The sequence below is a fragment of the Cydia amplana genome, chromosome 17, assembly GCF_948474715.1.
Source record: "Cydia amplana chromosome 17, ilCydAmpl1.1, whole genome shotgun sequence".
NCBI classification, from domain to species: domain Eukaryota; kingdom Metazoa; phylum Arthropoda; class Insecta; order Lepidoptera; family Tortricidae; genus Cydia; species Cydia amplana.
In genome coordinates this window covers 4,126,375-4,144,145 of record NC_086085.1, presented here as the reverse complement: position 1 = coordinate 4,144,145, position 17,771 = coordinate 4,126,375, and the positions used below count along the sequence as shown (strand labels likewise).

The following is a 17,771-nucleotide window of genomic DNA, read 5'->3' as shown; positions in this document are numbered from 1 at the left end:
TATACAAATACATACATACCTACATAGAAAACACCCATGACTCAGGAACAAATATCTGTGCTAATCACACAAATAAATGCCCTTACCGGAATTCGAACCCAGGACCGCGGCTTCACAGGCAGAGTCACTATATCTTATTTTAAGTCAAGTCAAAGTTAAGTTATAAACCATGTTTTCTTTACGTCAGTCGTCTATTTCCTGACTTATTTCATGTTTTTAGGGTTCCGTAGCCAAATGGCAAAAAACGGAACCCTTATAGATTCGTCATGTCTGTCTGTCTGTCCGTCTGTCCGTCTGTCCGTCCGTATGTCACAGCCACTTTTCTCCGAAACTATAAGAACTATACTGTTGAAACTTGGTAAGTAGATGTATTCTGTGAACCGCATTAAGATTTTCACACAAAAATAGAAAAAAAACAATAAATTTTTGGGGTTCCCCATACTTCGAACTGAAACTCAAAATTTTTTTTTTCATCAAACCTATACGTGTGGGGTATCTATGGATAGGTCTTCAAAAATGATATTGAGGTTTCTAATATCATTTTTTTCTAAACTGAATAGTTTGCGCGAGAGACACTTCCAAAGTGGTAAAATGTGTGTCCCCCCCCCCGTAACTTCTAAAATAAGAGAATGATAAAACTAAAAAACTATATGATGTACATTACCATGTAAACTTCCACCGAAAATTGGTTTGAACGATATCTAGTAAGTAGTTTTTTTTTATACGTCTTAAATCGCCTAAATACGGAACCCTTCATGGGCGAGTCCGACTCGCACTTGGCCGCTTGTATTTTTTTATAAAATAGTTTTAAGTTGACAACACTAGCTGCCTTATGAGCCATCCGTTGAACCAACCGGGTGTAGACTCCGATGAAATATGGACTCTAACTAATGTAGATAAGCTGCAATTTCCTTTGACTCTAATAAATATGGACCGATTTCGCCCAGTTGGCGTGAAAAGAACGTGAATGTTTGTGAATGGGTATAATTATGTGTTTTACTCTTTGACGTAAAACAGCCAACCGGATTGGTTGCAATTTATCACACAGTTTATAGTATCCTCTAGCCGCCCATAATTTAATTTTAAATTAAACAAATAAAAAAGTGGAAAAATGCACTGTCTTGGGTGGGGCTTGAACCCACGACCACTGGATCGCTAGCCCAGTGCTCTGCCATCTGAGCTACCAAGACTTTACCCAATACAGCCAGTTATTTCCACCATATTCAGCCTTAGGGAGGCTCTAGCGACATCTACCTTAAGAGTCAAGAGTGTTACACTTCTTAAATGGCTACCGGAGTTCTTAGTCATATTAGAAATTCACCAGTCCAATAACGATGCGCTTACAATTTTTTTTTTAATTTTAGGATCACTTATGTGGCTCTCCGTTTCTCTCTCTCTCTGTATGTTTGTATGTTAGTCTGTCCCGAATTTGATTACAGGAAAACTTATAACCAAGGTCAAGCGTATGTCACAATTAATAAAAGAAAAGTGTGATTACGGAATCCGTGGGGCGCGAGTCCGACTTTAGATTCGCGGTTTCATCTTCCAAGGGGGAACAAAAACAAAAAACAATCAAACAAAAAATTATATAGAAGTGCGATGAAAGAGTTCTAAGCGAAGTCACAGATAAAACTACTTATAGATTTAGATTTAGAATATATACATACTCGTATTATATACATACCTGTCCAATTTCTAGTTGTAAGATTAAACTGTACTAAGATGACAGCACCATGCGATGAAAACAAAATAGGGTTGCATTCGTCCAAACGCAGCAACCTTGCCCGCTAGCGCTGCCGAATCTTTTATGAGCTATAAAACTCAACCCTACTGCTAGGGTTGTCACTTCTATTTTACACTTCATTTTTTTTTTATTTGATGGTCTGCTTGGCTCCTAGCCTAGTCGATAGTGACTGCTATGAAGCTAGAGGTCCTGGGTTCGAATACCGGTAAAATTGCAATGAGCACGGCATTGGCATTCTAAATACTATACTGTACTATATATACTATTCTAAATAGCATCCATAACACAAGATTTATTCAGCCTCAGCCCTTATTTTTGGGACTATGATGACTATATGTCGGTTTGTGTATAATTGTTCTATAATATTCATTGATATTAATAATTATAACAGAAAACAAAATTTATCTTCGGGTAGGCTATAAGAATTTATATACTTATACTTACCAGTTACCGCTCAACGGTCAACGTTCAGACAAAATAAAGTTCTGTTAATTATACATAGTTAAATATAATAAATATAAATATTAGGGGTCATCTTATACAGATCAACCTAGCCCTAAACTAAGCAAAGCTCGTATTATATGTGCTAGGCGACGATATACTTAACATACTTATATACAGGGTGTTTCCTGTAACAGGAGCAATAAATTAAACTGTACTTGTAACTTGAAAATAACTCGTGTTTTGATTTTTATTACACTTTGAAGTTTATTCTAAGACGCAATGTATTGCAAATTTTGTTATGTTTAAAGCGTGACAAGCAACGTCAAATACACCGACATTGAAGGCAATATTTATTTTGTATGAAAAACAGGAAGTCTAAAGGATTCATAATTTTTAAAAGTTGCTGAACAAATGTTGGTCAGTTTGAGGAGTACAGCCTTTAGTTTAATTTATTGCTCCTGTTACAGGAAGCCCCTGTATATAAATACATAGAAAACACCCATGACACAGGAACAAATATCTGTGTTCATCACACAAAAAAATGCCCTTACCGGGATTCGAACCCAGGACCGGCTTCAGAGGCAGGGTCGCTACCCACTAGGCCAGACCGGTCATCAAAAGTTATATCTTAATTTAAGTCAAGTTATAAACTGAAATTAATGTCATATATTCAAGAAAAACTGACGAAGTCCTCAAAGTGGTGGCCAGACTTAAAAAAAACACAAATTAAAATATTTAATAAAATAATTTGATTTGTTTCCAAAGTTGTGTTAAGTCAAGTTATATCTAAGTTTAAAAATAAATCGAAATTTCAGTCCTTGTGCCACCCCTAGTACAGGGAAGCTTTAATGACGAGTGGTCGTAAACGGGGCGCGGGCAGGGCTGCCTCCGGAATAGTTTCTAGACTAACCTTAGTAATCCTACATTCACTCTATATATGCACAAATAGAATATCTACAGAGATGATGTAGAGTACTAACTCTACTAATCACCTCTATCTATAGAGGAAAGTACAATACAATTATTTAAGGTCACTCATAAACTCATAATACTTACATGTAAGTATAATACCTACTTAGGATATTATTAGAATGTTTTCAGTCTAACTAGGAAACTATTTTATTAAAGTATTTTTGCTTTTTAAAGTAGATCAAATATCAAATATCAAATATCAACATTTATTCAGCAAATAGGCCACAAGGGCACTTTTACACGTCAATATGGAATTTACATACAGCAAAAAAAAAAACACATCAATAATTATAAAATACAACTAAGCCGTAAATATCAAATCAAACTAACATAGAGATGTATAAAGCCTCTAAATGTCGAGTTACAGAAAACGCAATAACAATAGTATTGAAAAAAAAAAAAACTATAATCTAAAATTATTTAGAGATGTAAATGTCTCTAAGTGTCATCATAACTAAAAGATTAAAATATATAGTAGTTAATCAAATTATCCTTAGAGATGTATAGGGTCTCCAAGAGTCAAAATCCTGTATACCTAATTAAAACATTCATTAAATTAAAGAAAATGATAGTAAAAATAAAATAGCATACGAGAACCGAATGAGGTGTGTCCATGTAATTATACTCAAAAATAAAGTTACTAAATATAATAGCTCGTGTTAGCTTAAATAGACCAGTCTCCACAAACAGCACCCGTTCACGAGTATGACGCGTATCTCAGCCATCGCCTCTCTCAACCTTCATTCGGGAAAGTGGCGACCCGATCAACAACGCCACCGTAAGCAAAGACTTTTAAGCGAGCATGACATATTCAAGCTGCCGGGCCATATTAATATTTAAATTGTAATAACGTATAGCTGTGAGACACAACATTTTGTTCTTGTATGTTACATGAAAAACGGTATATCTTCACATAATTACTAAGCAAAATGCCCTATATTGACTAAGAGATGTATAGGTCTCTCAAGTGTCAGAATCATTAAAAATATAAATATGTACAAACAAATTAAAAATAAAATTAAAACTTAGAGATGTATAAGGTCTCCAAGTGTCAAAAACTAAAATTAAATTAAGCAATATAAACAATATACCTAATTAATCGAGAACATGATGGTCTCATGTGTCAATTCTACTGGAGACTAGCATGATTAATTCACAATGAAAAGAAAAAAAAAGAAAAGAAAAACAATACATATTAACTCTTATTATACGAACTTATTATAATAGAAACGCTACTAAAGAAAAAGTGACCAAGCCTTAAGTATTTCACCGTCAAAATCAGTACCCGTACTACGAGTATGAGTCACTAACCGTGTCTAAACTGACATATACGCTAACGTCTACCTAATTTACTTTGCTCGCACTATAATAATATGCGAGTATGAGCGAGATGCATATAAATTAAGTTACGTTCTCGATAGTTTACCCGATATCGGATCGGGCAATGTGCAAACGCTCTTAGCCTTAAAAACTGTAACCAAAACATTTCTACCGCAGCGAATTAAGTTTTTATTGTCAAAGATTGGGAACCGCAATCACGAGAAGTGATTTTTAAATGGCGCTGTCGTAAAACTTAGAGTCCAGTGTAACTCTGAACCTAAATAATACCTGTATAGGGGTCAGGTTATATTGGTAATAGCGGTAGAGTGGAAATCGGTTCGTGAATGAACGAAGAATGTTGCCAAACGTTAATTGAATTAAAAACCACAAAGTTAAGACGATGTTTGGAAGGAATGGATGAACGAATGAAATCTGACAAGTCAATAATAAATAAACAGTCTTAAGGCTGCATGCATCGTGCATCCGCACCGACTTTAAAAAGTCGTACAAGTGTTGAAAAAAAATCTGATCTCATAATTGAACTATAACTACGTATAGAACCGGCACAGAGAATCAGTATTTTGCGATATGAGTTGTTGTTTTGACAACAAACCATGCAACTAGGAGGGTAATGTCAGAAGTGATAATCTGAACATTACCCAGCCAGTGTTGGGTAGACCTAGATGTTTACGGGTAAACGCCGAATACAGATTAATGTTGTTTAAATTTTCGGACTTTACCCAAAAGCCTCGGGTAATACTAGTATTATAACTAGTTATACTATGGTAAACTTGAGTTTAATTAACCTTCTAACATTACCCTTAACATACATATTTCATTCACGCGAGTAACATAAACCTAGTCATAATATCGGTAAAATACGGAAACCCTCTAGTTTGTAAATGCAACGTTGTTGTTCCAGAATTTTCCATCTCTCATTTCCTTGACGTGCGGTGACAGTCAAGTTTCTACTCTAAGCTTAAAGGGATAAAGGTGGAATTGGCATGCTTTATTGGTATTAGTGTCTAAAAAGTCTAGCGACTCGTTCAGTATTTTGTTTCTTGTGAAACTAGATGAGCGTTTGTGAAGAAAAACAATTTTGAATTATAGAGGAAAGGGACAAAGTCACGTTACCGTCCCGTTTTCCTCTCTGGATATTAAAATGTATGGTTGGCGATTGGCATAAATATGAGAGGCGATACATGTTTCAAAATTTACAGTAAAATATGAAAATAAACTGAAATAAAAGTTATATGAGTACTAAGCAATAGCGACCAAGGCCGCCAGTGCCCCAGGCTGGAATCGAACCAGCATCCTCTGCTATCGCGGCAGTGCCTGTGCCATTCGGCACACTACTTGAAATAAAAACTAAATAAAATATTTTCTGAAAATAATTTAATTTGTTCTAATACCTACTTCTAATAAATATGAAATTGTTTCTTAAATACTCCAAAAAGCTGCAGAAATTTTTGTCAGAAAATTTACCTCCTATAACCGTATACAAAATTAAACCGTATAACATTCCCGCTGTCTGTCTGTCCCTATGTATGCTTAGATCTTAAAAACTCCGCAACGGATTTTTTAATAGATAGAGTGAGTCAAGAGGTAGGTTTATGTATAATTTGTTAACCCGCGCGAAGCCGGGGCGGGTCGCTAGTACTTGTAATATATATGAAAATGTTTCTTAGACACTCCAAAAAGCTGCAGAAACTTTTGTCAGAAAATTTACCTGCTACAACCGTATACAAAACCTTGTAATAATATAACACAGTATAATTGCAATTGCAATAAGTATCATCATTGTGACCATTGTGTCATTGTGACCCTAATTTCTGTGACATAAATGCTCAATTTTGTTTATTTATTTTAAAGCTTAATAACGATCCATTCCTGCCGGCTCAGCACGGCTCCATTTTTATCGACTATCACTATGCCCGTCACTTTCGCACTTACATACTTGTTAGAACGTGACAGGCATGGTGATAAACGATAAAAATGCGACCGTGCTACTAGGGCTGGTGAATTTATTTTATAAATACAGTGAAACCTGGATAAGTGAGATCTCAAGGGACGAGCAGATTTGTCTCACTTAAAGAGGTATTCCACTTACCCAGGCTCTCAGTTAGCCAGGTACAAATAAATTTCTGTCTCATTTACAGAGGGTCCCACTAATAGAGGTGAGAATAGAGGATATATTTCAGTTATAGAGGTGATGGTTAATAAGGTATTTTGTAATTATCTTTAAAAATAAATAAGGTAAAATAATCCTTGTCCCTAACTATTTTTTAAGTCTGTTTAAATATTTCTTTGAATTTATTTTGAATGATTCTCCAAAGGATATATTTTTTCAATTAAATTTGATACGGACTTCATTGCGTCTTAGAAATCTATTAAATGAAAATTTGTTTATTCGTGTTACTATCAAGATTTCAGCTTTCGTTTCGATAGTTTTAACTACATTAAGTACCTAAATGAAACTTGAAGTCGTTTAGACACAATTAAGCAAATGCGGAATTTGTGGATAGACTAAGATTTAGTAAGAATACGGAAATTAATCAATAAAGTCCAAGTTAGAGAGGTCATAGATTGACGTTATCTCAGATACAGAGGTCAATTCCTATTAAATTCTAAAAAAACAATTAGGAAAATGTGATCTTATAAATATAGTCTCAGTAAAAGAGGTAAAATACACTCTCTGTCTCAATTATAGAGGTAAATGTGACTTTAAAATCACAACAACTAATCCCAGTTACAGAGGTTCGTTTTTTCTCACTAACAGAGGTAATTCAGTGCTAAAGTGTCGGGACCGCACCATGAGTCCCAGCTATAGAGGTTTCTCACTTATCCAGGTCCCACTTAACCAGGTTTCACTGTATTTGTTTTGAATTTGTTGTGAAACTGCTGACATACGATTTGTAATTTAATACCTAATTTTGATTGTCACTGTATTCTTCATACTGACAATCATAAACTGACAATCACAATATAAATTCCTGAAAATCTACCATGTGTTATTTTAAGTGAAATTGTATATTGTGAGATAAATAAATCATATCATATCATATAGGTAGGTATATGTTCGAATGTATACTATAAGACAGCTCCTTGCCATCCCACATAAGCGGGGGTTACTATAAACGGGTACCTTACATAAACCCGCCCCATAGGCGCGTTTTTATAGCCCCCACCCCCGGCCTACACCCCTTGAGCAAACGAGACGGGGATACAGGAGCAAGCGGGACAAGGGAAAAGTTTATAACTATGGCGGCTATAGCTTTTTTAATGTCTTGAGTGCTGCATTAGCTTTTGTTAAATTGCTAATGTTACTCAAAGTGTATTGTTAATAAAAACGGGTTTATTTCCAGATTTAACAAGTTTTAATTACATTTAATTTTATCTATTTTTCCCGGGGTCAAACTTATGAGTTTTTCGGAACTTACGTATGTACGAAATATCATTTAATACTCAGTCGCTTTTCGGTAAAGGAAAACATCGTGAGGAAACCGGACTAATCATAATAAGGGCCTAGGTTACCCTCTGGGTTGGAAGGTCAGATGGCAGTCGCTTTCGTAAAAACTAGTGCCCACGCCAATTCCTGGGATTAGTTGCCAAGCGGACCCCAGGCTCCCATGATTCCCATGAACCGTGGCAAAAATGCCGGGACAACGCGAGGAAAATGATTATTTATTTTTCCCATTCCGTTACCATTACTAATACCCGACGTAAGCGCCAACCACCATACGGTACCTTTATCGCGGAACGTCACATTAGGGGTATTTGACTACTAGTCAAATCAGTTTCTTATTTCGAACTGTCAAAACGATTTTGCTACTATGGAATTTGTATGAAACACTAGCATGTGACGTCACAAACAAAATTACCCACTCTTTATAGTTTGATACGGGTTTTAAAATAGAAATTGTGTCTAAAAATAACTGCTGTCTACGTTTCTCTATTAATCTTCTGGTGCTTTATTTCATGCATGGTGTAAAATAATTTATTTTAAATACAGTGAAATACCCTATTGTGTCAAATTTTTGTTTTTTAATGCCCCGGATGCCAGCCCTTTAAGCTAAATCTCATAGAAAATGGGGCAAGCATGGCGCCATCTATGCAAACCTTTGACAGTTGCCAAGTCCATTGACCATGAATCTAGTATTAAAACTGGATTGGGCATGAGTGGTGGGGATAACTGACAGAACGGAATAGTCTTATGTATCTTTCAGTAGGAGTAGCAGCGAAAGCGCTATTATTGTTTGTCCTTGTCACAGTCTTACATTTTTTTTATTCCCCACCATAAATTAGTATGGATTATGGTGGGCAACAAATAAATTCGACCAATCATAGTGTCGCATTGCGTATGTTTTGTCCCTCACGGAGGCACGCGTAGACCACTTCTATAGGGTGCTTCTATATGCTACCTTCTATGCCATTGACCCAAATAAGCGTCGAGAGATGAATTATATCTATAGCGAATATAAATGCATTCGCAAACATAGTTATCAGCAGTGAACCGTTATCTGCCAGATTACCTTGCAGACGGGTCTCGCTCGAAACACACACACACATGTATGTTTACACCAATTGATAATTATTGTAAGTATATTACAGTGTTTGCAGTTGCTATGTGCTATTTCATCAATATGAACAGATTACTGAACTAGGGAACAAATCGAATTGTTTTTAACTAGCGACCCGTCCCGGCTTCGCACGGGTTAACAAATTTTACGTAAACCTCCCTTTTGAATCACTCTATCTATTAAAAAAAACCAGATCAAAATCCGTTGCGTAGTTTTAAAGATCTAAGCATACATAGGGACAGACAGCGGGAAGCGACTTTGTTTTATATTATGTAGTGATAAATATTGATTTATATTGATGTGATGTGAGATGATTTGAAAACGCTTTTTCGTCCATCGATTCCCGACGGCTCCGGCTTGCGTACGTTAATAGAAGCAAGTGATTCATTTATTAAACCAAAGTGTCTCGAAGAGATTTAGTTTAAAAAAAAATCGCACGCCAAGTCAGACAGGCAGTGTTACCGAATAATCTACATCAGTGATCAGTGCATACCCACTTAATGAATGAATGCCATTTATTAAGTGTGCAACATTACCGTCTGTGACTTTTGGCTACAATCTAATATATCTGGTTACCGTCAGTAGGCTAATATGAATGGCTTTATCCACGTGATAAAATAAGTGTCATTTTTAACACCACGCGATCGAGAGTGACGGACAGATTTTATCACGCTGTCACGTAGACAAATGAGAAAAATTATATCCGTACTGATCACCTACTGAATGAGGGATTCGTCGGAATCGAATGGTACATACTGGCACTCTAATCTGGCAATGGTCTAGTGTTCTAGTCCGGTTATGATAACGGGTATAATGGTATTGGCACCGCTTTGATTCCGTCAGAAATGACGCATTAGTGCGCCGTGCGTTTAGTTTTGTTAGGTGCATACGTTCAGGTAATGGGTAGATAGATAATAAATTTATATAACATTGGAAAATACTTTAAAATACACACATGTATACAACACAACCTAGATGCTAAACAGGATCCCCACTCAGCATAATGCCACGGCAAGCCATGATGCTGATTTTCAGTGGGTACCTGACTTAAAACTAAGCTACAACTAAACTAAAACTAAACGAGTGACAACACACTCACAGGGTAAGGCAAAAGTCAATTTGATTGTCTATCTATGGCATTGCCGAAATCCCGAAATAAAAACTTTTTTACGCTTGTCACGCAACCGTAGTTTGTTTGAGACATAGAAGGTAGGATCCTATAGAAGTGGTATACGCGTGCCTCCGTGAGGGACAAAACATACGCAATGCGACACTATGATTGCTCGAATTTATTTGTTGCCCACCATAATCCATACTAATTTATGGTGGGTAATAAAAAAAAAGTGAGACTGTGACAAGGACAAACAATAATAGCGCTTTCGCTGCTACTCCTACTGAAAGATACATAAGACTATCCCGTTCGGACATTTCCCCCCACCCTTCATGCCTGGTCCTGTTAAAATACTAGGTTCATGGTTTGAGAGGCAAACTAGAGTCGGCGTCAGCCAGGGACGGACAACCCTATCCGCGATAAAGGACTTTCAAAAGGCGTCCCATGTACACTAATAAATATGTAAATAGGCCCTAAGGCAAGTGTACACGCTCGTAGGGGTCTTATTAGATAAAAATAAATCATTGATTATTTCCAAAATGAAGTTAATTAGGATACCGGTTTCTTTATATAAGCTCAAGAATGCACCCTTAAAATTAACGGAATTTAAAAATACCGTGTATACACCGTTTTTATTGAATTCCGTTAACTTCGGGGTATGGTTAAGTAACACCACGCATAGTTAATTGTAAAAAAAATTCTTGCTTTAAAAAAAAATATTTAAAAAGTAATTAATTGTAGCATAATAGCGTTGTAGTAACACGGGCATTACATTTAACTCAAGCAAACAATTGAAATCTGTGACATATCAATGTCATTTCGAACATCGATCGACCGAGATTGTACTTAAGTTTAGTAGCAAATGTATGAACTCATTCTTAACCTAAACACTAATCACTAATCAATATGTAAACCGGCCCTAAGGCAGGTGTACAAGTGTACACGCTTGGAGAGGCCTTATAGGAAAAAAAAAATTATCTCCGAAATGGAGTTCATTAGAATATCGGTGTCTTTGAGAAAGTTACTTGATTTAAGCTCAAGAATGCACCCTTAAATTAACGGAATTAAAAAAAACACCGTGTATATAGAGTGAAAGCGAGGAAATAAACTCCGTCCTTGTCACTGTCATCTTTGCCAGTTCCTCTCCTTGCTCGTGCAACATTATCTTATCTTCTGTTATCACTGCAGTGTAATTGATTACATATTACATTCATTGTTACACCACATTTATTATTATACGTGAAGGTTTGTTTTTTTTGTTGCCATCTACTATACTATTAGTACTATAGTACTAGTAGACAATATTATAGTAGTTTATGTGACTGCTACATAATGAGAGGCATTACAATACGAGTGTGTTTAAGAAACGAACGTCAGTGAGTTTCTTAATAGGATCACACGAGTGTTTTAATGCCTAATTATGTACAGTTACATACACTACTTTATCTAAACACATACTTAAAACTGCTTAAAACTAATTAAAAAATAAACTGTACGTGAAATGGCGGTGAATGAAAACTTTTTTCACGCATGTCACGCATCCGTAGTTTTTTTAATTCCTAGACAAACGAATGAAGTCCCTATTCTCATGTCACTCGAGATCAAATATCGTGCGGTTTATATTTAAAAAAAACATACTAAATTGACGTTTCGTATCGATAACTGTTTTAATATCTATGGGTACTAGAATAGAGACCCACTTGAGTTTTGACTGCTGTTCGAAATTTAAACTCATAACGTTACAAAATATCTGTAACGTTATAACATTAAAGTACAGATTTTACCTACTACCACAGATAAGAAAGTTCTTACATTAAAATTGCTTGTAATAAAGCTTGTCTTTTCCTACAGTTTCTGAACGCATTATAGAGCACTAATGACATGTGTATAGATAAAGACTCTTTTCAATGTTTTGTTGAAACAAAAATATTACGTGCTTTTGCTTTGTTGATCCGCGGAATAATAACGTGTAGTCAATAGTGTCACGCCGTTATACTTACTTGCGTATTTTTACATGCAATTAATGTGGGACTGAGAGGGTCCTACCGCAAAAATAAGTACGCAAATAAATATGTATACCAAACCACCACCAAAAGTACAAAACTCGACATGTGTTTCGCTACAAATGAGTTTTTCGGAACTTATGTGCGATATATCATTAGATATTTAGATACCAGTCGCTTTTCAGTGAATGGAAACATCATGAGGACATAGGAAACTGAACTAATACCTAACAATAAGGCCTAGTTTCCCCTCTGGGTTGGAAGGTCAGATGGCAGTCGCTCTCGTAAAAGCTAGCGCCTACGCCATTTTTTGGGAGTTTCCAAGCGGACTCCAGGGTCCCATGAGCCGGCGAAACGAAGATGATGATGATGACTGTCACCGCATTGTCTGTGCAGACTCGCTCTAAGTATAAATATTTAATCGCGTAACATACCGTGTAGTAAAACTAGTAAATAAATAAAAAATAATCGAAATAAAGTCAGCAGTCGCCATCAGATATATCGGAGCGGTCAAGGTGCTCACAAATATCTGAACACGCCTCTATTCACGCCTCTCCAGGGCGTTAGAGCGCGTGTTCAGATATTGTGAACACCTTGGCCGCTCCGATATATCTGATGGCGAATGCATTCGATCTGATATCGTGCGGCTCAACTCGGGAGTCAATAAGGCAGGTCGTGCAGATAAGTTTGGCTACATTTATCACAATGTAAGCGAAGATAAGCGTCCTTCGTAGGTCATTTGAATATGTTAGGTACTAAATCTGGGTGAACGAACGTGAATCTATGTTTACCTATTATAATTTAGGCCTTGCCCTAAAAGATGCTGACCTGTGATGTGACTGTGACCCATGCTGACCTGTGATATAGTCACATCACAGGTCAGCAAAATGAGAGAAGCTGTGAGAGAGGTATTTTACAAAAATATTTTTATGTATCAAAAATGATTATACATAGATATTGATTTTGTCATATTTTTCTCTTGTCGTGGAATGTATGGGGCCCAATACATTCCACGAATCTTCTCTTTCCGCACAGACTCTAGCTATAGACTCCAAAACTCCAAATCGTGCCGACTACCGACGAATTGGACCTGAATCCGGATCCGGGTTTCATAAAGGGGCCCACACCACAGATTACCAGTTCGCCGCGCCGTTTTGCGTTTTGCGTTTGCGTTTAACTGCAGGCTGGTAATCTGTGGGCCCCTTAATACATTTACATACATAGTTGGATCCAGATTTTAAGCCATATTGACCACCAATTCACTTTCTACATATTTAAATTAAAAGAAAATGTAGAGCGTAAAAATATTGATGTTGCCAAAGGTGCATTTTGAGATGAATGAATTCTATTTGAGTACCTAAGAGAGGTCAGTATTATCGATCCCTTGAAAAATAATGAGGTGCAGGGGCAATTACGACTGCTGGAAATTTCAACTAATCGAAATATATTCCATGTTTTACATTATTAAGAGCCCGTTACCGATTTTAGAGCAAAAATCTAAAATTGATAGATTTAGTCGTTGAAATTGTACACATTTTTATTTCGTAATATATAATAATATAATATGTATAATATAATAAATAAGAAGTATCGGTTTCTATTAGCACGTCTTCTCATGTTGCCTTTTAATAATGAGGTCGCGAGCGTGCGTCATCGGTAATATATGACAAGAAGGGGCAGTTTTTAAAAATTCATCAAAAAATTATGGTGGTAAATTATACAAAATCATGTATTAGAACAGTTTCAGGAAATGTTACAAATTGTTGAAGTATCAAAATTACGTTGAAATTAAGTCGATTTTCACGAGAAATTGCCACTTGTTTTGAAGTAATTTCTGGTGAAAATTGATTTCGTCTAACTTTCATTTACTCTTGTTCGTTATCATATAACACAAATATAGTCTATTAAAAATAAATAACAGGATATAAATAATACAACAACACCACTTTTAGCAGTCTAAACTTTTCAAAATGTATAAATAAGGACTCTGAAGTCAGAGCTTTACGCGGATTTTCATAAACGATCATCAGGAAAAAAATACATTATTAATTCAGAGTCTCCTTTCTCAAAATTGTGATCTATTAAAAGGAAATATAAGAAAACGCGCTAATTAAAACAATTGCTGTTTATTTCTATTAGGAAACGAAAACTGTAAAATTTCAACGATGAAGTTTACCAATTTCTGCATTTTTCAACTTATTTCGTGCACGGACTCTTAAAGATTTCCTGCAATCAGAATTGTCCCCCTGCACCTTACACAGTTTTATAGATAAATAGGTAATTTAATTACTTAAGAAGGTATTAAATTAAGCACGGTCCCAAAAATTTGTAGAGACTTTTTAAACCGTTATCTATATAATTACTTGAGACTGTTTTTGATGAGTCTGATATTATGTATGAGTTCTGAAATCTTTTTTTCCGAGTCTTTATTTTTAGCCATTGAATTGATTGAATATTTGATATTTGTTAAGTATCAAAATTGAATGTATGTAGGTAATTTGTATGTCTCGTAATTTGGGGATATTATTTTCTGTAATCGAAAGAAAATTCTGTCTAGGTATCCAGGGATCGGAACCGATTTTTTTGCAATAAAAATAATTAAACCATATATTTCGGATTATTCTATATGTACTCGAAATGTAGGACTTCGTTTGTTTTTTTAGGTAACGACTTCGTATTATTAGATTGCCCAATTAGAAATGAAATAATTAGCAAAGAACGAAATAATACCGTTTTCGTTCCCATAAAAAAAGTTTTGTTTTTTAAAGGGTAATGACTGCCTATGACACAATGACTTGAATAACTCCAAGAATTGAGCTTAGAAATCATAGAATCAATTTATCTTTTAAGTAAGTACCTACTCTCTGAAAATGAAGGATTTTCCGTACATATGGTTTTTCTTGTTCACCTGTAGGTATACAGAATGGAATTTTCTAATACCATCTGGAGGGAAAGTATGTACTTACTCTAAATAATGGAGATAGCACACTTTTCTTTACGGAAGTCCATATTAATTAAAACAAAACTATTTGCTAATCCGCGAAACAATAACGTGCTTGTCAATCGTTATAGGTACTGTCAAGCAATTTAATTTCAGTAACATTTCGTACCTTGTCACAGTGACAATAGTATGAGGTCCCTTACGTTCTACGTTCTACGTGAGGTACTATGAGGCGACTTTCATATTGATTTTCACTGTGACAAGGTACGAAATTGTACTGAAATTAAATTATTTGACTGTACGTATAATTATACTTGCGTATTTTTGCATAAAAGTACAGGTATGTTTTTTTCTGATTAGGTATATTAATTACTTATTTAAAATAAAATGCATTTATAATATCAAACGATTATTACTTGTCTTTTATCTAGACCAGAATCTTGAACTATGGTGGTCCTATAAGAAGAGTTACAAGTTGTAAAGGTATTAACTTACAACTGTTACAAGATCTGATATTGTTTTATTATACTTATTCGATATCTTTAAACCGGTTTCTTCGCAACTCTTAGGTATGTTACACATTAAGATTATTTTAAATTGGGTTGCGTCTTGCGTCAACCCAACTTAAAGTGTTCCAATAGGAAATCGGAACTTGTAACTCAATTGTTTTATTATTCGAAGTTTTTAGACCGGTTTTTTCACAGCCCTGTATTATTCATTGCACTTATTTCGAACTAGTGACCCACCCCGGCTTCGCACGGGTTAACCAATTATACATAAACCTTTCTCTTGAATCACTCTATCTATTAAATAAAAAAGCGGCCAAGTGCGAGTCGGACTCGCCCATGAAGGGTTCCGTATTTACGCGATTTATGACGTATTAAAAAAAACTACTTACTAGATCTCGTTCAAACCAATTTTCGGTGAAAGTTTGCATGATAATGTACATCATATATTTTATTTAGTTTTATCATTCTCTTATTTTAGAAGTTACAGGGGGGGGGACACACATTTTACCACTTTGGAAGTGTCTCTCGCGCAAACTACCTATTCAGTTTAGAAAAAAATTATATTAGAAACCTCAATATCATTTTTGAAGACCTATCCATAGATACCCCACACGTATGGGTTTGATGAAAAAATTTTTTTTTTGTTTCAGTTCTAAGTATGGGGAACCCCCAAAATTAATTGTTTTTTTTTCTATTTTAGTGTGAAAATCTTAATGCGGTTCACAGAATACATCTTTTTACCAAGTTTCAATAGTATAGTTCTTATAGTTTCGGAGAAAAGTGGCTGTGACATACGGACGGACAGACAGACAGACATGACGAATCTATAAGGGTTCCGTTTTTTGCCATTTGGCTACGGAACCCTAAAAACCGCATCAATCCGTTGCGTAGTTTTAAAGATCTAAGCATACATATGGACAGACAGACAGCGGGAAGCGACTTTGTTTTATACTATGTAGTGATTAAGTAAAAAGTCAAATTTCGTACAGACCTGGTTGCGGCGGCGGGAGCGGCGGCATCGGCGGAGGCGGAGCGGACGGCGGGTGCGGCGCATACGGCGATACCCCGGGCGATCCCGGAACAGAGTCGCAGCTCGCCGATCCCATGGAGCGGGGCGGCGGCGGCGGGATCACGGGACTCCTCGGCGCCTTCACAACAGGCGGCTCAGGCCGGTCTAGCTCGATCCCGGGAGGGTGGTGGTCCGCCGCCCGCGCTCTAGCCTCGTCCTGCGCCTGAGCGCGCCGCAGCGCCGTCTGCAGCGCCATCACCCTCTGCCTGTCAGCCGTCAGTCTACACTTCTCGCAGTTGCAGTACCGGTACTTGCAATACCGCTTGTGCCCCTTCAGCTCCACCTTGAGCCGGTGGTTGCGGCAACGCGCGCAGTTCGGCGGGGCGCGCGGCACGCCCGAGCTGGAGGCCCCGGGCTCCGAACGGTCGTCGTCGTCCGGCGCGCGGCGCCGCCACGGCCCTACGGACACCATAACGCGAAACACGTGCGAGCCGGCGCGCGGCCACGATGCGACTGCCGTGCATGCTCCGCCCCGCGCCCCTCCCCGTCTGCGGAGCATTTACTCCCGTGCTGATGCACTTTAGCCTCCAAAAGAAAAACGTCGTAAGCGCCCTTGGAATCCATGTGCAGTTACGACCTTTTCACGCGGTCGGCGGATTTCGTGTTTGCAAATTATAGGGTGCGGAAGTTTGAGAAATCGTTTCAATCATTATTCCGATATTGGGTTTAATGATTCTCGTCATGCAAATAAATCGGTGCCTTTTCTTCCACACATTTGCATTTTAAGGTACGTGCTACTTTATAGATAATCTCTGGTATTACCTCTCAATTGCTGGTATTTTGTAACTATAAGCTGTTTTGCGGCTTGTTTTGTGTCAAACCGGAGTCCGTCCCCTTTGTCACACTGTTTTTGTCGTCTTTAAAATTATTGCTTGTCACTTTAAGAAATTTACTAGGTCAGTGTGTTGGTAACATGCTTAAATTGCACTTTCCTTTTGACAAAAAAGTCCAATAGAAACAGCCCATAATGAACAAAGTTTTTAACCACATTTTAAACGGTCATATTGTTAAATATTGAAACGAAAAATAAATAAAATAGTAATAACCTTATTTTAGAAAATATACTTAGGAAGAGTAG

At 36.7% G+C, this 17,771-nt stretch overlaps 1 protein-coding gene and 1 non-coding gene across 6 annotated transcripts in view; both read right to left on the bottom strand.

The window, feature by feature from the left end:
- Positions 1 to 17,174, bottom strand: part of LOC134655722 (protein doublesex-like) — a 261,764-nt gene extending 244,590 nt beyond the window's left edge. For 3 of the 5 annotated variants that reach the window (XR_010097457.1, XR_010097458.1, XM_063511185.1), the window contains exon 1: positions 16,616 to 17,173. Coding sequence is in view for 2 of the 5 variants with exons in the window: in XM_063511185.1 (XP_063367255.1) it covers positions 16,616 to 17,105 (490 nt within the window). In the remaining 3 variants the exon portion in view is untranslated. Of the gene's footprint in view, positions 1 to 16,615 lie in introns of all 5 variants that reach the window. The other 2 variants (XR_010097456.1, XM_063511186.1) reach the window with 2 other exon arrangements.
- Positions 1,118 to 1,190, bottom strand: Trnaa-agc (transfer RNA alanine (anticodon AGC)). Its single transcript has one exon. It is a non-coding gene; the product is annotated as a tRNA-Ala (tRNA).
- Positions 17,175 to 17,771: the final 597 nt, after the last annotated feature.